This window comes from Pan troglodytes, chromosome 5 (genome assembly GCF_028858775.2).
Source record: "Pan troglodytes isolate AG18354 chromosome 5, NHGRI_mPanTro3-v2.0_pri, whole genome shotgun sequence".
Taxonomy (NCBI): Eukaryota; Metazoa; Chordata; class Mammalia; order Primates; family Hominidae; genus Pan; species Pan troglodytes.
Window position 1 is genome coordinate 72,564,980 of NC_072403.2, and position 26,065 is coordinate 72,591,044.

Consider the following 26,065-nt stretch of genomic DNA (forward strand, 5'->3'; position numbering starts at 1 on the left):
TCCTAAATTACCTGCCTCCTTTGCCTCGGAAGCCTAACTGGGTGTGTGCATTTGTGTATGAGATGGTAAATGTGACTGAGAGCATGTGTTTTGGAGTCAGGTCAATACATGCACCACTGCTTATTGATTGTGTGAGCTTGGGCAAGTCCTTAATCTTTCTGTGCTTCAGTTTTCTCATTTTATTTTTTATTTTTTACTCTTTTTATTTTCATTTCTTTGGACACTATGGTGACTTAAGTTTTCTCATTTTTAAAATGGGGCCGTGACTATGTACCTCACAGGATCATTGTCATAATCACGACAGTGTACTAAAGAAGGACTGGTGTCTCCCAATAGTAGGAGCATAATCGATAAAGTCAGTCACTACTCCCTTAAAAAATATGAATAAATCAGCTGTCTCTTCTCTAGTACTCTCAGTTTTATTTTAAAATTTACCATTTTTTTCCCTTTTCTAGTATCCTTGCTAAAATGTTCATCATTCACACTGCTGGTAGCATTTCTGAAACACACATTTTCACTCCTATAATTTTAGTCCAATCTGTGGTAGGTAAAATTTGTTGCTTACTTTCTAGAGCACAGGCATAAACTATGAGAACTTTTATATCTGTTAATTTTATCTCTTCTATTTCTAACTTTCCTCTTTGTATATGTTTTGAAAGTACAATGTATAATTTATACAAATAAAAAGCTGCTTATTGTGGAGGCCATAGTTCTTAAAGAAGTGAAACATGAAAAATATCAGGTATATAGAATCAACTACAAGCTTATTAAAGGCTTCCACAGTTCATAATACTGTCTATTGAGTGCAAATAGAAATAAATTACATCCATCATCTCCAATCTCTACTCAACTATCTTTAATTGAATGCCTATTATATGGCAACTATTATAATGAGCATGTTCTATTCAAATTATTTTTTGGCTTATATAAAACTTATTTGTTTAAACTTATTACCGTGTTTTTTTAAAAGATGTAATTTAAGATGACAGCTGTTTGTGAAAGAAGAAATATTGTTCATGTTTTCTTAACTACTGAATTTAAGTTGGACTTTATTGTTAGAATAACCTAACTACAAAGCTACTATAAAAGTGATACAGTTCATACAGTTCTGAAATTACACATATTTTCCTGTGAAATATTTTTCTGGTAACGTAGCCTGTCAAGTGATTTTATGGTTGTAATTATGTGAAATGCTGTCAATGGCTCCATCGTAGTTCTGGGTTTCTGGACTTCTTGGCTCAAGAATTTATCAGATGTTAATGGTAATATCACCTGGGATAAAATTACTTCCTGATTTTAATCAATATGTGTGTTTAGAATTGAGGAGAATGCCATTTGGCTTGCTATTTTGACAGGGTTTGAAGAATGTCTTTATAAATGAAAAACTGAGACACATAACATCATACCTTTGGGGTCAAAATTACATCACCTTTTTCAAATTTATAATGTTTATATTACTCTAGTTCCCAATAAAATCCAAAGCATTTTGTATTCAGCATGTATAGATATACAGTGACTTCATAGATGTTTTTCTGTTAGTGTTTTTTTTTCCTTTGCTGCTATTTTCATTTATTTAAATTTTCACAAGGCAGAAATGCAATGCATCAAGCCACTTTCTCTTTGAAAACATAAATCCACAATAATTAGAGACCCAGCGTGCTCTAAGAACCATGGGATTAGCCCCACAATAATGTGGGCTCACATCTGCAGTCGGTCTAAAAATGTCACATAGGCCTAATTTTGCTTCAAAGCAAATGTAATTTGTTTCCTCGCATTTACATGTGGAAATAAATTTGTGACTGTGTTTAACTCATTTGCTATTTAATCTTTAGTGTATCCTTTTCAACTAAGCTGCTGGGAAAATAATACACCTGTGCAAGTTGCTACTACTGTAAATTTGTGATTTACAGGTACAAAAGTATTTCAATATTGCCTAGTGATTCATATCTTTCTCTAAAACCTCACTTTCTCTCTTGTGATTTCTGAACACTTGTGCTAGAAAATCACTCAGATAGACCTTAAACTGAGCGTATGCACAAGTGAATCAGACTTCTCCCCTCTTCCTTGCCGTCTTACTGCTCCAACTGGTCTTCCTGGATTTTCTTCTCTTTCTTTAGGCCAACAGCCTTGGAGATGTAGTAATTCTACCATTTCAATATTTATGGACTTCACGAGTGTTATATTTGTATTGCCTCTGTACTAATTGGTCTTCATTATTGTTTCACTACATTAGAGTTGTTTTCTCCTCCACAAGTGTCTCAATTCTTTTAATTGCACTCACCAATATGTTCCTCACCTTGAAACTAGACTAATGCTATTAAATTATAGTGAGTTCTCAATGTAGTTGACAGGTTCTTCAAAATTGTGACTTTAAGCAAAACGACACACAACATGTTGGTCCTCAACATCTTTTCCTTCTCTGTCTTTTCATTATAACATTGAAGAGAGAACAAAATTGATTTTGTCATATGTTGTTTTGAAGTCGCAGTTTCCAAGAACCTATGGACAAAGTTAAGTGAGGATTTATTTATTTATTTATTTTGTTAACCATCCATGTGAAATCTTCAAGAGGCTCTTCATTGCTCTCGAATAAAATATGAGCTCCTTTACTGAGAATGGCTGCTCCTTCTTGATATAATCTCTTCCTAAATGGAGTGCTTATCTTTAATTGTAATTCCTTTTCCCTCTTTGATGAGAAAGCTCCACTTCTCTTACTTCCTTAAAGGCATCCAGCGTCACATTCACCTCAAAATCTTTAGATGTAGATGCTCTCTCCTGGAACATTTTTCCTTTGGCAATTTTCCCAGGTGATTCCGTTTTATCATTTTAGCTTAGATTTTGTTTCCTGGATTGGACTAAATGTCCTTGCTACATGTCTCAGACCATTAGACTATTTTGTTGATAGCAATTTGATGATGTTGCTTGTCTAATGATCTGTCTCCTTCATTGAGTTCTTAATTCCTTCCATTGATACCCTATTCCAACTGATTATTGATGAATCTTGGTACTGAGCATATTGCCTTGCACATAGATTGAGCTCAAATATACTTGTTTGAATTATTTTTTAAACCTTTAGCAAGATTGATAATTTAAATCTATAAAATTAACAAGGTGATTAATATATTTGAAATTGACATGATTATGTAGAACATTTAATTATGTAGAAGTTGTATTTTATCTTTCTATATGCATATTTGTGTTATTTGTCACATGAATTTATATTTCATAGATTTATAATATGCAGAACTGAAATTGCAAAGAGGTAATTTATAATTCAAATTTGATTTCTGCCTGATCTAAAATACCCATTAAAATGTTAGACTTACCATAAAGATTTGATATGAATTAACAAATAAATTATATAATGGCATACCATAATGTATTTTAACAACATTTAATTGATCTTTGTGGTACAGTAGAAAATGCCGATATTTTGAATCTGACAAACCTGAATTTTAATCCAACATATACCACTTACCTGCTGGATGAAATTGTACAATAACAAAAATAAAAGCTACTATTTATTGAGTGACTCATATATGTTTACGTAGTCATTCCATCTTCAATACTACCTTGTTAATTAGGTGTACTTCTCCCTGGTGTACCTATTTGAAAGTGGAGAGAATTAAATCTCAGGTTGCCTAAGGACATTAAACAAACGAATAACATAACTGAGATCCAAAGAACACGTTTTTTTCACTAACGTCATTTACCTTTCCTCTCAAAATTTGAGTTTAATTGTGAGGATTGCAGTTTCTTTGTTAATCAAGTAGTAGAGTGATTTGTACAGAGAAAACCTTCAATAATTGGTAGTTACCTTTTTAAAAAAAATAGGTCAATATATTAAACTCAGAAATCCTTTATGTTTTCTTGCCCTCTGGAACAACAGAATTGATGGGCTGACCCCTCCTTTCAGTTACTACCATTTAACTTATATTTATTTTTACTTTATTTACTTATATTTATAATCTTTTCATTACTGCTTTGTGACTTTCTTTTCCCTCTTTATCTGGCACCTTCCACCATTCCTACAGAAGACTCATTCTAGGTTAGTCATTTGCACAACAGAATTTTACATATATATGGGAGTTCCCATCCTCTGGATTATCATAAAAGGAACATGATTATCACTATCAGTTATTTTAAGGCTTATTTTTATATAAAATATTACATGAAAAATATGTTTAAATGGTGTTTACTCTTCTATGTTTTAAAGGTGTTTTTTGAAAACTAATCAGAAGAGGAATGCTTATCTCCCAAGAAAATTGAAACCATCTGTAAAAGAATCTTGGCTGTGCTGTGTTTTGATTAGATTGAAGTTTGGTGTAAAGAGAAAACACAAAAGACCGCAGTAAGTTGCTGGCTTAATTATGTCATGAAACCAGAACTTTTCAGAATCAGGTGACTATATAAAGATTGACCAGATCAACATATCTTGATCATATTTTTCTTGGCCTTCTTTCCCAAAGAAGGTCCCCAGCTGCTGGTGACACTATCTTTGCAGTGTAGGCTCTTATGAAATCTACAAAAAGAGCTAGCATTTTCTATATTATTAATTTAGGGAAAACTTCACTAACAATATATGTTTTTTTTCTGTTTAAAGGAATATTTACAACATTTGAATTCCTGTTTCTCCATCAAAGCACATTGTCATCAAAGCTACTTTGGGGATAGAAAAAAGGTCAATTCCAATTCCCAGGAATCCCTAACCACAACTTTACTTGGAAATTTCCGGTAATACTTAAAACACCATTTTGCAGCTATTCTTTATGATAAACTGTAAAATACAGTTACCCGAAAATGACTGACAAATCAATCATCATTCTGAGCCTGATGGTTTTTCACAGCTCTTTCATAAATGGAAAAACATGTAGACGGCAATTGGTGGAAGAATGGCATCCACAACCCTCATCATATGTGGTAAATTGGACACTAACAGAAAACATCTGCTTGGACTTCTACAGAGATTGCTGGTTTTTGGGTGTAAACACTAAAATAGATACTTCAGGCAATCAAGCTGTTCCCCAGATTTGCCCTTTGCAAATTCAATTAGGAGATATCCTTGTAATTTCTTCTGAACCATCTCTTCAATTTCCAGAAATAAATTTGATGAATGTTTCTGAAACATCTTTCGTTGGCTGTGTGCAAAATACCACAACGGAAGATCAGTTACTTTTTGGCTGCAGACTAAAAGGAATGCACACTGTTAATTCTAAGTGGCTGAGTGTTGGGACACATTATTTTATCACAGTTATGGCAAGTGGTCCATCACCTTGTCCACTGGGACTTCGACTAAATGTGACAGTGAAACAGCAGTTCTGCCAGGAATCTCTGAGTTCAGAATTTTGCTCTGGTCATGGTAAATGTCTTAGTGAAGTTTGGAGCAAGACATACAGCTGCCATTGCCAGCCTCCATTTTCTGGAAAATACTGCCAGGAACTTGATGCATGTTCTTTTAAACCATGTAAAAATAATGGCAGTTGCATTAATAAAAGAGAAAATTGGGATGAGCAAGCATATGAATGTGTCTGTCACCCACCATTTACAGGTAAGATTGTTTAAAATATATAATTTTATTAAAATAGAGAAACACAGTGCATTTATAAACTGTTAACAGAAATCAAAGTACATTTTAAACGCGGTGGCTCACACCTGTAATCCCAGCACTTTGGGAGGCCGAGGCGGGTGGACCACGAGGTCAGGAGAGCGAGACCATCCTGGCTAACACGGTGAAACCCCGTCTCTACTAAAAATACAAAAAAAAAAAATTAGCCGAGCGTGGTGGCGGGCGCCTGTAGTCCCAGCTACTCGGGAGGCTGAGGCAGGAGAATGGGGTGAACCCGGGAGGTGGAGCTTGCAGTGAGCCGAGATAGCGCCACTGCAGTCTGGCCTGGGCAAAAGAGCGAGACTCCGTCTCAAAAAAGATAAAAATAAAAATAAAATAAATAAAAATAAATAAAAAATTTAATAGATTCCTTAGATTTGGCTGAATATAGATTCTGGACATATACAAATCCTATCAGGGATCCTCCAAAATAAGCTTTTTGCTTAACTGAAAGAGGGCTCTTAGAAACATGTTTAATAGTGAAATATCTATATCTACATCTTTCCCAACATTCATTCTTAACGTCTCATACATTAAAACATAAGATTATCAGAATAATATAAAAGCTTTTAGTCACTGAATGAATTCCCAAGATTATGGTACTTAGATAGGTGATAACTTGAAAATAAATTATGCATCTCAGTAGAGGAAGTTAGGGAACTATGGTTGAAGGGAAGTGATTGAAACTGCTTGGCAGAATTGGAGAGGAACAGATAATTGTGAGCCAAGAGCAATGTTTTAAATGGATGTTGGTGTGGCATCCAAATGGTGATTTATAACCAATAGTGACGAGGATGGAAAGAAGATGTTATAATTAATAACGGTTGTAATAAGCTCAATAAAAGGCAATAATCAGAGAAGGTTGTAAAAAGATGTTTGGTGAGTAATTAAGCCAGAGGAAAGGCAATCTAAAAAAAATTTAAATGATGCTGCCTGAGGCTAACGTGAAGTTTGAAGGGAATAAAACTCTCTCTACTTGAGAATATACTAGAGGAATCTGGGTCATCGGAGGAAAGTGAGGAGAAAGATTGAAAAAATGTAGGGAACATTTAAAGCTTGGAAACTTGTGAAAGAATTTATTTGAGGGTTTGACAGACCTGGCATGGAGAGTTACAAGTGAAATAAGACCACGATGATCTAACAAAGAGAAATATTTGACACGGCTGATAATAATAGTATAGGAAAACAGCAGATTGGTATGTATTTTGGTCATAAAAGAGGAAGGAAGGTTAGAGCAGAGATATATCTAGAGCAGATCACCTGCAGGGATTTAACTGTACTTTTGTTAGGCAGGCTTTAGGGGGATTCCTTCTCCCCTGTGCCTGAGGCTGACTCCATTGGAGCCAAGTTTAAAGAGGCTGTGTGATAACATGTAATGGGAGCCGACTTGGAGGCGGCTCATGCCTGTAATCCCAGCACTTTGGGAGGCCCAGGCAGGGAGATCACCTGAGGTAAGGAGTTCAAGACCAGCCTGGCCAACATGGTGAAACCTCGTCTCTACAAAAATACAAAAATTAGCCGGGCATAATGGCGGGTGCCTGTAATCCCAGCTACTCGGGAGGCTGAGGCGGAAGAATACCTTGAACCAGGAGGTAGAGTTTGTAGTGAGCTGAGATCGCGCCATTGCACTCCAGCCTGGGCGATGAAGGGAGACTGTCTCAAAAAATAAAATAAGATAAAATAAAAAGATGTAATAGAAGACTTCAATAAGCCATTGTAGGCTGTAAAATTCACCTAATCCAATCTTTCAAATAGTCATTTTGAACTTGATAGCTCAGTACCAAGATCATTATAGAAGTTAATACCAATAATAGCCACTGAATATATTGTCTCTATAACGTGGATCAAATTCTCATTTGACTGTGTTGGCATTGGTGATAGAAGGTGCAAGTTATACGTCTTCTTTCCGCTGGGGTATATCAGGTGATTAAAGTTAAGGAAGACTAGAGAAAATGTGAAAACACTCAAATTGCTGATTTGGAGTGAATGATAAAGCAATTTAATAGACAGTCTTTAAAGCATCCATTTTCACCTGTCCAAAGAGTTTTAAAGAACATTTGGCCAGAAAATTTCTACTATGTGTCAGAATATTAATTTGCGTGTATGCATTCATAGTTTATGGGATATTATTTTAGTGGTTTTATTATAACTGCATAGAATGGTTTGCTTCCTACTCAATTTCCTTCCTTCCTTCCTTCCTTCTTTGCTTCCTTCCTTCCTTTCTCTCTTTCTGTCTTTCTCTTTGTTTGTTTCTTTCTTTCTCTTTCTTTCTTACAGCCATAGGTGCTTTAAATCATTAAGCTTTGAGCACTATAAAATGCCTGAATAATGCTTACTTATTTTTATAACATTAAGAATACTCCATTTGCCACTTTAATTATAAATAATTACTTCAATTTTAAAAATCAAAGAAGATAATGAAATATGTAGAATTGTCAAAACAATTGAGAATGCTTACTGCATTAGTTTGCTAGAGCTGTCATAAAAAAGTACCGTAGACTGGATGGCTTAAACAGAAACTTATTTTCTCACAGTTTTAGATGCCAAAAGTCAAAGATTGGCAGATATGGTTTCTTCTGAGATCTATTTGCTTGGTCCATAGACTGCTGTCTTCTCCCTGTGTCTTTATATTGTCATTTCTCTGTATGTATCTGTGTGTAAATGTTCTCCTCTTGAAAGCACACCAGTCACATTGGATTAGGACGCACCCTACTGACCTTATTTAACCTTAATTGCGTACTTCTCTAAAGATATTATCTCCAAATATAGATACTCTGTGATGCTGAGGGTTAGAACTTCAACATATGAATTTGGCGGGGGTGGGCACAATTTAGCTCATAAAACTCACTAAGTTTTAATTAGGGTGTGGCCTATTATAATTAACAGTATACTGTTAACAGTATACTGTTAACAGTATAATTAACAGCGTTATACTGTTAATTTAGTTTTTATGTTTGGAAAACCTTTTGAAACACAATGATTTTTATTTATATTTTCATTACATTTAGGGTTGCTTGGAGGCAAATGAAGAAAAAAGTTCTGCATTAGTGAGGCAGGGATGTCAGTATATAAGGAATTTGAAAGATATCAATGATAATGGCAAAAACTGCTCATAAATTAAATTAAGAGCTTAATTAAACTGGGGAAAAAACATATTGCCAAATTACATGCAGTTGGTTTGTAACAACATTTGTCCACTTGCTATGCCCTGGGATTTTCAAGGCACATTCCTCTACTAAGGTATTATAAGATGATTAAATATGCATAGAATGAGTATGTTATGGAAGGCTGTGTGTGTGTGTGTGTGTGTGTATATATATATATATATATATCTGATATAGTGGGACCACAATAGTATGTGTAAGTGAGATTTGGAAAATTTGATATGCCAGCAAGTGCAAAGAAGTGTTGAATTTGGAAGTTTGTGCACATATTCTGAGAATCCAGGCAGCCATTTCTGCTTTTGAATTGTTCCCTTGGCTAGGGGGTAAGTCTGAGAAACAGTACACATTTGAATGTGTCATTTTGTAAATTATCACTGCAATACTATGAATGTATGTTGAAAAACTGGTACTTAAATGTATGAATATTATCTATCATGAAAATACAATTAAAATTTTAAAATATTATGTAAATTAAATAAAGCTCAAATACTACAAGCCAGAAAAAATATTTGGATATTATAGTCTGGGGTCAGAAGATGAAAACTTATGTAAAGTATCAAAATTAATTTTTATTTCAATTTAAATGCATCATCGTATAACATGGTTTCATAACTGAAATTACTTTAGTCAGAATTTGATATTTTCATTATTAAAGAATTGAGGGAAAACTGATGGTTATAATATTGATATCCAATGTAAAAAAAACTTTTTTTCATTGTTATAGGAAAGAATTGCTCAGAAATAATTGGCCAATGTCAACCACATGTCTGTTTCCATGGAAACTGCAGCAATATTACTTCAAATAGTTTCATTTGTGAATGTGATGAGCAATTTTCAGGTAAAAAATGCATATATACACATCCATATACACAAGTAACTTTAATTTTATCTATGTATTTCAAATTAAATGTGAAATATTTCCTTTATTATTGAAAAATACGATTTTAGAATTTATATACACTGAACTCTTTTATGGTAAAGTTTAATAAATCAATTTGGTTAATACAATTAAATCATACTACTTCTAAATGTTTTATGGCATAAGAAGAGTCTGAACAACAGTTCACATGCTTTTCACCATAAAATTACTTACATCTTTCTTCAGACTTGCATTTATGACCAATGAATTTGAAATTATTCATGTGTTTATTTGACACTTCTTAACCATTAAATTTTAAATTATGGACATTTTCACTGAACACATGATGAGGTTTCTGTTAATTTCTTTAAAAAAAGTCTGCTAAAGGAAGATATTATTACATCTTTTTTTGATATAAAATGCAGATAAAATATATATTTTTAAATTACACTTTAAGTTCTGGGTTACATGTGAAGGATGGGCACTTTTGTTACATAGGTATGCCATGTGCCATGGAGGTTTGCTCACCCATCAACCCGTCACCTATATTAGGTATTTCTCCTAATGCTATCCCTCCCCTAGCCGCCAACCCCCAACAGGCCCCAATGTGTGATGTTCCCCTCCCTGTGTCCATGTGTTCTCATTGTTCAACCCCCATTTATGACTGAGAACTTCCAGCGTTTGGTTTACTGATCTTGCCATAGTTTGCTGATCTTGCGATAGTTTGCTGATCTTGCGATAGTTTGCTGAGAATGATGGTTTCCAGCTTCATCCATGTCCCTACAAAGGACATGAAATCATCCTTTTTTTTTTTTTATGGCTGCATAGCATTCCATGGTGTATATGTGCCACATTTTCTTTATCCAGTCTATCATTGATGGACATTTGGGTTAGTTCCAAGTCTTTGCTATTGTGAATTGTGCTGCAGTAAACATATGTGTGCATGTGTCTTTATCGTAGAATGATTATAATCCTTTGGGTATATGCCCAGCAATGGGATTGCTGGTCAAATGGTATTTCTAGTTCTAGATCCTTGAGGAATCACCACACTGTCTTCCACAATGGTTGAACTAATTTACACTCCCACCAACAGTGTAAAAGCATTCCTATTTTTCCACAACCTCTCTAGCATCTGTTGTTTCCTGACTTTTTAATGATCACCATTCTAAATGGCATAAGATGGTATCTCATTGTGGCTTTGATTTGCATTTCTCTAATGACCAGTGATGATGAGCATTTTTTCACATATCTATTGGCTGCATAAAGGTATTCTTTTGCAAAGTGTCTATTCATATCCTTTGCCCATTTTTTGATGGGGTTGCTTGCTTTCTTCTTGTAAATTTGTAAGTTCTTTGTAGATTCTGGATATTAACCCTTTGTCAGATGGATAGATTGCAAAATTTTTCTCCCATTCTGTAGGTTGCCTGTTCACTCTGACGACAATTTCTTTTGCTGTGTGGAAGCTCTTTAGTTTAGTTAGATCCCATTTGTCAATTTTGGCTTTTTTTGCCATTGCTTTTCGTGTTTCAGACATGAAGTCTTTGCCCTTGCCTATGTCCTGAATGGTATTCCCCAGGTTTTCTTCTAGGATTTTTATGATTCCAGGTCTTATGTTTAAGTCTTTGATCCATCTTGAGTTGATTTTTGTATAAGGAGTAAGGAAGGGGTCCAGTTTTAGTTTTCAGCATATGGCTAGCCAGTTTTCCCAACACCATTTCTTAAATAGGGACTCTTTTCCCCATTGCTTCTGTGTGTCAGGTTTGTTGAAGATCAGATGGTGGTAGATGTGTGGTGTTATTTCTGAGGTCTCCATTCTGTTCCATTGGTCTATATATCTGTTTTGGTACCAGTACCATGCTGTTTTGGTTACTGTAGCCTTGTAGTAAAATTTGAAGTTAGGTAGCATGATACCTCCAGCTTTGTTCTTCTTGCCCAGGATTGTCTTGGCTATGTGGGCTCTTTTTTGGTTCCATATGAAGTTTATAGTAGAGTTTTCCAATTCTGTGAAGAAAGTCAGTGGTAGCTTGATGGGGATAACATTTAATCTATAAATTACTTTGGGAAGTAAGGCCATTTTCAAGATATTGATTCTTCCTATCCATGAACATGGAATGTTTTTCCATTTGTTTGTGTCCTCTCTTATCTCCTTGAGCAGTGGTTTGTAGTTTTCCTTGAAGACGTCCTTCACAAAATGAAGGCAGAAATAAAGATGTTTTTTGAAACCAATGAGAACAAAGACACAACGTACCAGAATCTCTGGGACACACTGAAAGCAGTGTGTAGAGGGAAATTTATAGCCCTAAATGGCCACAAGAGAAAGGAGGAGAGATCTAAAATCGACATCCTAACATCACAATTAAAAGAACTAGAGAAGCAAGAGCAAACACATTCAAAAGCTAGCAGAAGACAAGAAATAACTAAGATCAGAGCAGAACTGAAGGAGATAGAGACATAAAAAACTTTGAAAAAATCAATGAATCCAGGAGCTGGTTTTTTGAAAAGATCAACAAAATAGATATACCACTAGCCAGACTACTAAAGAAGAAAAGAGAGCAGAATTAAATAGATGCAATAAAAATGATAAAGGGGATATCACCACCGATCTCACAGAAATACAAACTACCATCAGAGAATAGTATAAACACCTCTATGCAAATAAACTAGAAAATATAGAAGAAATGGATAAATCCCTGGACACATACACCCTCCCAAGACTAAACCAGGAAGAATTTTAATCTCTGAATAGACCAGTAACAGGTTCTGAAATTGAGGCAATAATTAATAGCCTACCAGCCAAAAAAAGTCCAGGTCCAGATGGATTCACAGCCGAATTCTACCATAAGTACAAAAATGAGCTGGTACCATTCCTTCTGAAATTATTCCGATCAACAGAAAAAGAGGGAATCCTCCCTAACTCATTTTATGAGGCCAGCATCATCCTGATACCAAAGCCTGGCAGAGACAAAACAAAAAAAGAGAATTTTAGGTCAATATCCCTGATGAACATTGATGCAAAAATCCTCAGTAAAATACTGGCAAGGAGAATCCAGCAGCACATCAGAAAGCTTGTCTACCACGATCAAGTCGGCTTCATACCTGAGATGCAATGCCAGTTCAACATACGCAAATCAACAAATGTCATCCATTGCATAAACAGAACCAACGACAAAAAGCACATGATTATCTCAATAGATGCAGAAAAGGCCTTCGACAAAATTCAACAGCCTTTCATGCTAAAAACTCTCAATAAACTAGGTATCCATGGAACGTATCTCAACATAATAAGAGCTATTTATGACAAACCCACAGCCAGTATCATACTGAATGGGCAAAAACTGGAAGCATTCCCTTTGAAAACTGGCAGAAGACAAGGATGTCCTCTCTCGCCACTCCTATTCAACATAGTGTTGGAAGTTCTGGCCAGGGCAATCAGGCAAGAGAAGGAAATAAAGGTTTTCAAATAGGAAGAGAGGAAGTCAAATTGTCTCTTTTTGCAGATGACATGATTGTATATCTAGAAAACCCCATTGTCTCAGCCCAAAATCTCCTTGAGCTGATAAGGAACTTCAGCAAAGTCTCAGGATACAAAATCATTGTGCAAAAATCACAAGCATTCCTATATACCGATAACAGACAAACAGAGAGCCAAATCATGAGTGAACTCCCATTCACAATTGCTGCAAAGAGAATAAAATACCTAGGAAAGAACTTACAAGGGATGTGAAGGACCTCTTCAAGGATAAAATATTTTTTAGGAGTTCTATATTTTACTTATTCAAAATCAGTTTGTTAGATAACATTTTCCAAGATATTCATGAAGTAAATGATTTCTATTTATTATTCTTTAGAACGTTTGGCTAAATTTAGATACTGCAAAGTTGTTGACTCTCTCAATTTATTTCCATTATGCTCTAGTATGTAAGTTTATCCTTGAAATTTAGGAGCCCCCTCAAATGCTTCCCAAAAGCCCAGCTATTCCAAAGCACTGTTATAATATTTAAAATCTTATATACTTTTGAAATCTTATTAAATTTGCTAAGTGTCTTTCTTGAATCATGGAGGAATAAACTTCAATGCTTTATCTAAAAAATGCAACTTACTGTAATGTTCAAAAACTGATTTCTTTGGTACTTAAATTTTTTTAGCTGTTTAATCAAATTTTTGAAACTGATTTTGAGCAAGATGCAGCTAGAGCATTCTGTTACCAAAATGTCAAAGCTTCCCTGCACCCTTAGATTCATTTTCAAAGTCATTCTTTAGAGACTTAAACATTTCTAAATTTGAATGTTGATGAAAAGAAGCAAGAAAAAAAGCACATTATGCCATGTTACAATTTTTTCAATAATAGTTTTGTCACAACAAATTAGTTCCATTACTCTATAAGTATTTAAAATTATTTGTGAATTTTGAAACTACAGTTTTTATTTTAGTTGTGTGAATATCATGACTGATTTGAAACAAAATATGAACTATGTGTGAACCACAATACATTTCCTATATTTTCTGCTCCACATTTTTCTATATTTGATCAAAACAATGTATTATGCCACATACTTAACAAAATGTGTATTTAAAATTTCACCACAGGAACCAATAACTTTATTTTTGAATATTGTTTGCTGAATTCACAAATTCCCAATGGCACTACCAACATTGTCAGATGTCTTGCCTTTGACAGAATAAACTTGCAAAACTTTATTTTAATTTAATGAATTGGAGGGAAAAAGAAAACCATTGTTGGAATTAACTGATTATCAATTTGAAGTTTCTGCTTTTATTAATATGGCTCACTTTTTTTTTTTTTTTTTTTTTTGAGGCAGAGTCTCACTGTTTCACCCAGGTTGGAGTGCAGTGGTGAATCTCGGCTCACTGCAACCTCCGCCTCCGAAGCTCCAGTGAGTTTCCTGTCTTACGCTCCCAAGTAGCTGGAATTATAGGTGCATGCCACCACAGCCGGCTAAGTTTTGTATTTTTAGTAGTGACGGGATTTTGCCATGTTGGCCAGGCTGGTCCCAAACTTTTGTCCTCCAGCGATCCACTTGCCTTGGCCTCCCAAAGTGCTGGAATTACAGGAGTGAGCCACCACGCACAGCCCAAGCTGGCATTTTTTAACTGTAAGTGAAGTTGTCTACTAGCTGAGCTGACACATTGACAACTATCACTTTACTTTTTGTATGCACAGAGGAACTTGCGATAAAAAATGACAAAAATAATTTTGGGACAGTCATTTGATCTAAATGAAAAGACGTGCTTCACAGAGTGATATGTAAGAAGACCTGCCTATGAACCTAGCTCATCATCAGAAGACAGTCTTCTAAAATATTTACTAACATTTTTAAAAGTAGATGCTGATGATTGCTCAACTAATGTATGCATTCTGGTTTGTATATAGTCAGTAATGTCACTAATATCCTACAGTGGATCATTAATAGTGGCACAGTTTAGGGGCAACTACATATTCATCATTGATTTTCTAGGGAAACAAATTTGAAACTTAGTTTTATTAAAAAGTAAGTATTTTTTGTAGAATAAGAAATGTTCATCAGTGCATAGTAAAGTATGTAAATAGTTGTAGATTTATACCAATGGCTGGCAAATTTTTCTGTAAAGAGTTAGATAGTAAATATTTTAGACTTCTTGATCCATATGGTCTCTATCACAATGATTCAACTCTGCTATTGCAGCATGAAAGCAGCCATAGACAAACATAAATGTGTGGATTTCACTATATCAATAAAACTTTGTTTACAAAAATAGGTGGAAGGCCTTATTCAGCTTACAGCTATAGTTTACTGACCACTGTTTTGTACCACACAATAATTGACCAAACCTCTATAGCAAGAACATACAGACAATTATCTATAAACCCTATGACAAAACTAGTAGCCTCAATTTTCCTCTCATATATAACATAGACATAACTCATAATTTCCTGTGTTCCTACTGACCAAGCTCACTGGCAGCCTGGAAACATTGTGCTGGAAGAGTAGCATTATTAGTAGCTTCTCTGCATACCAACTGAAATAAGAAGGAATTACCTACTTTTGTCTGCTTGGGTCTTCAAAGTCCAACAAGCTGTCTTTGAATGATTGATACAATAAAATCTGCATCTGGAAAGCATTGAAAAAGAGAGATGTGTTATCACTGGTTATATTACCATATTATCCTCATGTTAAAAATAATTTTCTGCTTATGTATAACTCTATATCTCACACTTCTGGAAAAGATGATGGCAGAATATAAAATACCAAGTGGTGATTTATCAAACTCATCCCTATTTGTTTTAGTGCAACCATAAATAATAGTACTTGGTTAAAACATCCAGGACAAATGGCATTTTAATATTTGGAGAGAACTGAGATACTTCAGCAATATTCTGTCTTCTACCCCATGAGCATAAACTGGTGCTATCTTGAGCAAACTAGAGTGATTACCCTATAAAGGTTTGGTAACTATAATAGGGTTTTTTTAAAAAATATTTTGAGATGTACAGCCTGTGCCAAATGTATACAGGAAGCATCACATTTAAAAGATGTATAAAATATGTCTGTATCTATCCATCGGATATGGCTTGACTGTGTCCCCACCCCAATCTCATCTTGAATTCCCACGTGTTGTGGGAGGAACCCGGTAGGAAGTAATTGAATCATGGGGGCACATCTTTCCCATGCTGTTCTCATGATAGTGAATAAGTCTCACGAGAGCCGATGGTTTTAAAAAAAGGAGTTCCCCTGCACAAGCTCTCCGTCTTTGCTTGCTGCCATCCATGTAAGATGTGACTTGCTCCTCCTTGCCTTCCACCAGGATTGTGAGGCTTCCCCAGCCACGTGGAACTGTAGGTCCATTAAACCTCTTTCTTTTGCAAATTGCCCATTCTCAGGTATGTCTTAATCAGCAGCATGAAAACGAACTAATACACCATCTATCTCTTTATTTGATACATATTTTCTAATATTTTATTATTGGTTTCTTCAAAACTCTTCAGAAACCAATATACGTATATTTTTCTACCATGATCAACTGTGCATATTAATATATATTATTTGAAATATGAGTCTGGATTCATAATCAATATTATGTTCTAATGAGCCATAGTAAAACTATAGAAAATTAATATTCCTAATGCCATATCAACCAGTGATTATTATAAAATTAGCCATTATGTCAAGTTCTCATTGCTCTTGAATTTCCTTCCAAACAGAATTTTGGAATTCATATAATTTGGAATATTATAATTGTCATACCTAAAGCAGTTTAATAACTCACATCTAATGCAAATTTACATTAAGACTGCAAATAAATATGGTATAGAGTATGCCAATCATATTTCAAAACTTAAGAGCCCTTAGAAAAACAAATTCTTGATTTTTCAGATATCTCACATATTGTGAAATAGAGTAAAAATAAGAATCATTAGCCATAAGGTCAAACTTCAATTTCAAACATTATAAAAGTAAAATTAAGAATTAAAATATAATATAAGACCACATGAAAATGTATTCTTAATTGTAATCCCAAATTTGAAATGTTATGTAGGATTTATGCATCCATTAGAAAGTGATTTATTCAAATTTTATAAGATTTATTGCTAAATTTTTAAATGTGTATTTTTGATCAATGCCAGGAAATGTTAAAATTATTATGCTATACATTATTAGTTAATGACACATTTTCAAGTGTGAATTTGACATAGAAACAGGTGATTGTCAGAAAATACACTGTTTTTAGTTTGACTAAATTAAAGCTACCATAAACAAATTTAGTTTCAAGATAGGAAAGTTTATTTGTAAGGATGCTGGGATGTTTGAATCCAAGATGAGTGATGTTAAAAAGGTTTTGCAATGGCATTCAATGATGGTAACTTCAGCTACCATTTTGGACAGATAACAAGAGATCCAATCTGACTAGTAGAGAATAGTGTAAGACATTTAGTTAGCAGTTTAGATCAGAGGGTAGACAAAATATTTTCCAATGTAAAGTACGTATTTCTCCATTTGAGTAATCCTCACCAGTGGGTAGAATTTGTGAAGAATAGAATTTTGCTCATGGAAAGAAAAGCAGGCAGGAGCTAAATCAGATATAACTTTCTTCATTTTTAATAATTGAACTTTAATCCTATTTTGAGACTCAATTCTGATAGAGTTTGGAAAATTAATCTCTGTCAATTTAACCCTATCTCTAACCCCCTGCCATGTAGAGAATTGAACTAGTCCTTGCTCTCATAAGTGGAATTTTAAAAAATAATGGAGTCACATGAGCTGATAAGCACACATGTATAGTCAATGTTAAGACTTAGTATTTATAAAATTTGGAATGATAATTTATGGCAAATGTTTATCACATTTAATAATGTAAATAATTTTTAAGGCATTGAATAGGCAGGTGTTTATATAAGCTTATTCTAGGTTGCTATTAGTTTTACATTGTCAAACTTTATTTTGTAGCATTTTTCTTCTTGTTTCTCTAGTCACTATGATAATTATTAGCATTGATGGTGACTGTTATTTCCAAACACAGCATAATCCACAATAACACAACATTTAAAAGCAAAGGCTCTGTATCAATTACTAACATGAACAATTTCCTTTGCTACCGTACTCCATCCAGATAAAGAACTGAGTCTTCCTCTGAATCTTCCAATTAATTTCTTCCATTGTGATGAATCCTCCATAGATTTATTGGCAAAACATTATTTCCAAGTGCTCTCCACCCTACTATAAATTGTCTCAAAATTGGACTGGGCGCAGTGGCTCACGCCTGTAATCCCAGCAGTTTGGGAGGCCGAGGTGGATGGATCATGAGGTCAGGAGATCGAGACCATCCTGGCTAACACAGTGAAATCACATCTCTCCTAAAAAAAAAAAAAAAAAAAAAAAAGATACAAAAAATTAGCCGAGCTTGGTGGCGGGCGCCTGTAGTCCCAGCTACTCAGGAGGATGAGGCAGGAGAATGGCGTGAACCCGGGAGGCAGAGCTTGCAGTGAGCCGAGATCGCGCCACTGCACTTCAGCCTGGGCGACAGAGCGAGACTCCGTCTCAAAACAAAACAAACAAACAAACAAAAAATTGTCTCAAAATAGTTTGTGTCTACCAACAAGGTAGTGTATACTATACTTAATAAATAGTAATTATTGATAATTATGAGATCTCAGGAGGCTAATGAAACTTTATTGCTTATATTGAGAAATGAGAGTGTAAATTGATTATAAAATGAAAAGAGCTGAATGCTCAATAAAGCATAAATTTAGCTAAAGTTATTAAACAGATATACATATATGCCAATTTGAACGTCTTTTTATTGTTCTTCAATGTATAGAATACTTATTTTTTCCTTTTGCTTTTTTTGGTTGACACTTAATAATTATATTTATAAGATACAGAGTGATATTTTGATATATCTATACAATATGTAAGGATCAAATCAGAGTAATTAACTTATCCATCACTTCAAGCATTTATCATTTCTTTGTGTTGTGAACATTCAGAATACTCCCTTCTAGCTTTTTGAAAATATATAATAAATTACGGTTAACCACATTCACCTTACAATGTTGTAGAACACCATAAACCATTCCTTCTATCTAGCTATAATTTTGTATCCAGTAACCAAACTGTCCCTATCCTCCTTTTCCCTACCCTTCCCAGCATCTAATACTCACAATTCTACTCACTACTTCCATGAGCTCAAATTTTATTTAGTTCTCCCATATGAGTGAGAACATGCAGTATTTATCTTTCTGTGCCTGACCTATCTCGCTTAATATAATATCCTACAGGTTTATCCATGTTGCCAGGAATGACAGGATTCCATTCTTTTTATGACCGAATAGTATACCATTGTGTATATAGACCACATTTTCTTCATCCAAGCATCTCTTGATGGACATCTAGGTTGATTCCATATATTGACTATTATGAATAATGCTATAATAAATATGGGGGTTCAGCTATCCCTTTGGTATACTAATTTAATGTCCTTTGGTTATTTTTAACTACTATTTAATATGCACCTTTCTTTTTATCAGAAAGTCCATAAAGTAGTAAATAAAATAGATAATCTCATCTCTATTTTACCATTTGAGGGAATGGCAGAAATATAAGTATAATTTGGAATTATTTGACTCCAGTGATTTGATCTTAAATCAATATAATATGTTGCTTCTCTGGTTTATTCATGAAAATGTCAATGAAATATTTAATAATATGGTAGTATCTGTGTATATTTATATAAGGCCCGTAATATCCTGTAGTCATTGAAAGCCAGTATGGCTCACTCACTCTGCCATTTTTAAGTTGTCTTTTTATTAGTGATATGTAGAAAAACTGTATATGTCCTGGATAGAGGTCACTTGTCATGTATGCATATAATACAAATTTTTTTTTCTGTCTCTGACTTGCCTTTTAATTAATTAATTAATTTTACTTATTTGAGATGGAGTTTTGCTCTGTCACCAGGCTGGAGTGCAGTGGTGCAATCTCAGCTCACTGCAACCTGTGCCTCCTGGGTTCAAGCGATTCTCCTACCTCAGCCTCCCAAGTAGCTGGGACTACAGGCACGTGCCACCATGCACAACTAATTTTTTTTTTTTTTTTTTTGTATTTTTAGTAGAGACAGGATTTCACCATGTTGGCCGGAATGGTCTCCATCTCCTGACCTCCTGATCCACCTGCCTTGGCCTCCCCAAGTGCTGGGATTACAGGTGTGAGCCACCACACCCAGCATACTTTAAAATTTTTTTCCATGTACTTTGATGAGCAAAAGTTTTCAATGTTAATAAAATAAATTTATCATTTTAAAACACATTTTGTATGTTTTGTGCCTTCTTTATGAAACATTTGCATGTTCCAAAATCCCAAAGAATTTATCCAATGCGTTCTTCTAGAAGACTTACAGTTTTAGTCCTCTGTTTAGGTTTATAATCCACTCAGTTAATTTTTACATTTCATAGAAGGTTGGTTTAATTTTTTAATATATGGAAATACAGTTTAGCACCATGTGGCAACTTCCTTTTACCCATAGATTTGCTTGAGATCTTATCATAAATAAATTAAATATATATGTGTGTATGTCTAGTTCTGTAATCTCTGTTCTATTGGTCTATTTTTATTTCCTTAGCCAATACTAGTGTTTCTTGGTTAGTGTATATTTATATCAAATTTGAGGTTCTATAAAACAAATCTTCCAGTTTCTTAGTCTTTATTAAGATTGTTCTGACTATTCTAGATCCTTTGCATATACATATAAATCTTAGAATCCACTTGTCAATTTATTTTAAAAATTCTACCAGAATTTTAATTCAGCCTCTTTTGATATTTGCCAAATATATGCCAAGGAGTTATTTGCCAAAATGTCTCCTTCCTTTCCTTCTACAGTTACACGTATGGTAGATTAAGAATTCTCCTACTGGTCACTGAGGCTCAATTCATTTTAGTTCAACCATTTGTGGTCCTCTCACTATTCTACAGATTAGATAATTTCGTTGGATAAATTTCTGCGTTTACTCATGCATTCTATTTTTGCCTGGTTTTGTTCGTTCTTAAAGGACTTTGCAGATTTCTGTGTGTTTTTATACAGAATTTTTGTAGTTTTCAGTGAGAGAGTTCATCTGAAAAAAGCGACACCACCAACACAGAATAGCAAATGTCAATGTGGCTTTCTCTCTCTCTTTTTCTTTTTAATTTTAAGAACTTTTCTGTGTTTTCAGTGAAACAAGCAACTCTTCAGTGGTTCTAAACAGGGCCCTTCCAAGTAGAAACAGTAATTTGGGATATTTAACTAAAATCAATTATGTATAATTAGGCGTAAAGATCAATTTCTTGTAAAGTGGTCCTGACTTCACTATAATTTGGTAATTGTTTAAAAATGAAATTCACTAATATAAATGAGGAAACCAGTAAATGGAGCACTGTCAAGAGGGTGACTTTAAGGGGAAAGAGAATTGAGTAGCATCTTTCATGTGTTTTTCTTAAGACTAAATGAACCAATTCATGTAAAATACTTGGTAAGCACATAATTAATTTTAGCTTTTGCTACTTTTGTTATTGTTTGGCATAACAACTTCTCATTCAATTTTATGTCCACCATTTTGTGAATATAGCGAAATCCAGTATCCTTTTTATGGCATTCAGGTGTTTATGTAATTTATGTCTATCTACTTTTATAAGCATTTTTCAATATTTTCTTAACCAGTCGTTTGCTCTAATCAACTAGTCTTAGTGATTGTGTCATAAACAAGCCATATACATTCATATTTTCTCTGCTGTCATTCATATATTATATCTTCTCTAGAATGAAGTCTCTCTCCTTCTCCTTCACTTCTGCAAAAATCCACTTCCTTTACTCCTCCTACTGATTTGCAAAGTTCTTGACAGCAAAGCCTGTGATCGATTCAAATTTACAGCCCTATTTTACAGCACATATAAGGTATTGAATAAATATTTGATAATCAGGAGAATATGAGATGTGGGGATGTTCTTAATCTTAAAAGAAGTTCAAAGTATTATCATTCTCTTCTGACAGACATATTTGAAAATAGGTATGACACAATTTTTTAGTCTGAAATCACAGAGTTATATTTGAGTACTGACATTCTTATGGCCATGTGTAGAACGAAAAGAATCACAGCTTTCTCTCCATGTTTTATTAACACACAGAAAAAAGATTGAAAAATATATCATTTCTTAAAAATGAAATGTATGATTTGCTACAAATGGCCATATGGAAAATATGATACCTGCTTATTTTTGACTCAGAGTGTATTCAATTTTTATACTAACTGAAAATTACATGATTGCTTTCTTTGTTTTAAAAGTGAAAAAAATGTAATAACTGCCTTTAGCCTTGTAATATTGAATGCGTCAATTGGCTTCCCTTGTAGAATGTTGAATTGGCTATCACTGGTGGCAGATGTTCTATACATCGCAGTAATACTGCTTATATAATTGTGATAATTTTCCACTTCTAATTTGTCATTTTCAGTGATTTAAAAATCACTTCATGACTGCCTGAAAAATGACTGACGTTTTTCCTATATTAAGTAATTTCTGCTGGTAAAGTGTAAGTCTTTTAATGAGTTCTTGAATTCTGTTGAAGTCTGCATATTTTCATTCTTTGTTCAACTAAACAGGTGTGACAATTTATAGAACTCCATGTAGAAACATCTCTCTAATTACTCCATCTTGGGACTTAGAAATGTGTTTTATGGGGAAATGCCATAAGCTTATTTCTCAGATACAGGAACACTTCTGAACATATGGCTTCAGTTTTTATTTAGTACAAAAACTTGAAAATGAAAATCTAAAAAGTTAAATTTACAAGGCATTTTACCTTTTCTCTGTGGGTAACCTTATTATTGTATCTTGTCTGTGCTACTCAGTGATATTACAGTTTCAGAAGCTGGCTATAAAAGCACAATACCATAATTATTAAAGTGTCATCATCCTTTCAATAGATACCATACTGGATTTCTTAGAATGTTGATTTGATTAGCGTGAATAAAAATTCGAAATTTTTACAACCTACTTAATCATATTCAGGCTTACCTTAATAACCCAATCAAATTCTTATTGTATAGGTTTAAAAGCAATTTTAGGCTGGCCACTGTGGCTCATGCCTGTAATCCCAGCACTTTGGGAGGCCGAGGCCAGTGGATCACAAGGTCAAGAGATTGAGACCATCCTGCCCAACATGGTGAAACCCCGTCTCTACTACAAATATAAAAATTAGCTGGGCCTGGTGGCACACGCCTGTAGTCCCAGCTACTAGGGAGGCTGAGGCAGGAGAATCACTTGATCCTGGGAGGTGGAGGTTGCAGTGAGCTGAGATCGCACCACACTGCACTTCAGCCTGGTGACAGAGCGAGACTTTGTCTCAAAAAAAGAAAAGCAGTTTTAGAAATGGCTTGTAATAAATGAACATTTACTGATTCAAGATAAAGATTTGGAAATAATTAATATATTTTGAACTCAAATTATGCCACAATTCAGGAGAATTTTCCATCAAGTTTAAAAGCAAATTTAAAAATAATCTGAGATAAGTGAATTAAATTAAGATGTACATATAAATATCTTAATGAGCAATCAATTTTGTAAATTTGGGGAAAAATGTAATTCCTTTTTCTGTCCTTTATGCATTAGATTTTATTCTATTAGTATTTGTTAGTCTATCTATGGTAGACCAACTCTGATAGCAGGGTATAATTGAAATTAGAGCTTTTAAGGAGCATCTTTAACAGAGTTTATTCTGTTTGATAAAACAAATATCATGCGTCATGGCAGATGAGGCCACCATTTGGTGTTTAGAACCCAAGGTTTCACTTCAGAAGCAGGGTCGCAAAAAACGGGAGCTTCTCTAATTCAATCATGCCTTTTTTTGGCAAGTTACTTTTAAAAAAATTTTTTTTTAATAAGAGAGTAATCCTCATATCTTCTCCCTGACAAAATTTTACTTAAATAATTGCTCTTAAGAGGTGTTATACTTGTATAATGAAGAATATCATTGAGATAGTAAGAAATACAGAGTGAACATCATTTTTGGCTTACTGAAATCATGTAATCGGTTCTGTAATATTCCTTATTTATTATTTTCTGAGTCTAAGATTTTAAAAATGGAGTAAATTTAATTACTCCATGAAGAGAAAGCTGGGAAAACTGCTAATGTCTCTCTTTCTCTCTCTCTCTCCCTCTCTCTCTCTCTCTCTCTGTCTCTCTGTGTGTGTGTGTGTGTGTGTGTGTCTGTCTGTCTGTCTGTCTGTCTGTCTGTTGGGGTACAAAAATTTATAAAATGAGTATATACTTTAGGTAAGGTAAACAACATATGTCAGATGATTTTTATTTCAGTTATTTTAAAACAGTTATTGACCAATGACTTTCTGAGTAAATCCCAGATGTTAATTTGAAAATGGTGCCTTCTTATACTTTTCAGAATTTTTTCATAGAAAAGTAATGATCTGGCTACTTATCATTAACTAAATATAAAATTATTTTCAAATAAATATCCTTGACCACACAGAATTTTATTAGTATAGCATTATGTGTAAATTTAGCCTATAATTTTGAATTTTCAGTTTATTTTAAAATTTCAAAATATTATTAATAAACATTGTTCCACTGGGTATATATAAAGACCAATGCTAGAAAGATTCAATGTACTTATTATTGAATAAATGAAAAGCAGTAGCTCTTTTATCTCACCTAATGTAGTTTGTTTTTATGACCCAAAACCAAGAACTACTTGTGTATTTTTAGTGTTTTGAACTCTGTACAATGTTTTCATACAAAGATGGCCTTCAGTGATTTTAACTATGAGAAAATAAATACAATAACCATTAAGTGCTATATATATATATGACAGTTGGACTAGGAGGTGGTTAGTTTTCCCACAAGAGACACTATAATTTTCTGAGTAATTTATTTTGAATGCTGATAAAATACTTTTGTCTGAAAAAATCTGACTTTTATCAATAGCTGAAACTCTGGGATTTTAGTATATATTACAAGCATATTTTTTCTCTGTGCCTTTGATCTATGTTCTTCTTATCCTCAGCCAAAATGCAAGTCTCTCTGTTTTTTACATTCTCCGGAGCTCTCATTTCTTTCCTAACTTTTCCTCCTCTGTCGTTCACTTCCAGTTCTTTCAGCACTTTTAATTCTTAGTGCTCTTTCATCTTCACTACTCAAAGTTTTTACTGGTCATCTGTTTCTGTGTAATAAACTAACCCTAAATTAAGTGGTTTAAAACAATGACAACATTTATTTTCATAAATCAGCAATTTTATTTTGATTTTGCTCTGATCATTGTCATTGCAAAGACTGGGTGCTAGAATTATCTAAAGATTGCTTCCTCCCAAATCTGGAAGTTGATGCCAGCCATTGGCTTAGATGTTGCTGATGTTATCTGTTGGAAGACTTACATACTGACTTTCTACATGGCATTGGCTTCCTTATACATGGTACTAAATTCCACAATAAGCTTCAATAGAGACAATGAGCTGTATTAACTTTTATGACATCTTCAGAAATCATACATTGTCATTCTCTGTATATTATATTTGCTGAGGATTTTATAGAAGCTCATTTAGGTTAAAGGGGTAGAGAAAGGTCTGTAAGACCAATTTTGGTTGGAAATTTTGCTGAAGATATTTTTGATAGGCTACCACATCACAAGTTCTTTTTTCTCTTTCTGCAGTTTGCTATAGAATCATAGAAAGCTACGCATTCTACCATATACCATTCCCCATGGGGGTCATTATTACTTTCTCTAAGCTAACAATTGCATTTATGAAACTACTGCTTTACACATATTATTCAAAATCTGCTTCTTCTTTGAGCTCCATGTCACCTTATATCAGCTTTGCTACTGCTTTTAGCTTTGTCATTTACTGTCTTCTTGGTTTCTCCTAATTGATGGATACACCTCCTTCATAGTCTTTCTTTTCAA

General features: G+C 34.0%; 1 protein-coding gene and 1 long non-coding RNA gene across 6 annotated transcripts in view; one reads left to right on the forward strand and one right to left on the reverse strand.

The window, feature by feature from the left end:
* LOC112208034 (protein eyes shut homolog) overlaps window positions 1-26,065 on the forward strand; it is a 327,262-nt gene that overhangs the window by 149,879 nt on the left and 151,318 nt on the right. For all 5 annotated transcript variants that reach the window (XM_054685938.2, XM_054685939.2, XM_054685937.2 and 2 more), the window contains 3 exons: window positions 4,217-4,351; window positions 4,604-5,548; window positions 9,494-9,607. In XM_054685938.2, the coding sequence (XP_054541913.1) occupies window positions 4,801-5,548; window positions 9,494-9,607 (862 nt within the window). In that variant the 5' untranslated portion in view covers window positions 4,217-4,351; window positions 4,604-4,800. The remainder of the gene's footprint in view (window positions 1-4,216; window positions 4,352-4,603; window positions 5,549-9,493; window positions 9,608-26,065) is intronic.
* On the reverse strand, window positions 219-19,425 carry LOC134810315 (uncharacterized). The gene is made up of 3 exons (XR_010158059.1): window positions 19,287-19,425; window positions 15,671-15,738; window positions 219-3,605 (listed from the first exon to the last, which is right to left on the reverse strand). It is a non-coding gene; the product is annotated as an uncharacterized LOC134810315 (long non-coding RNA).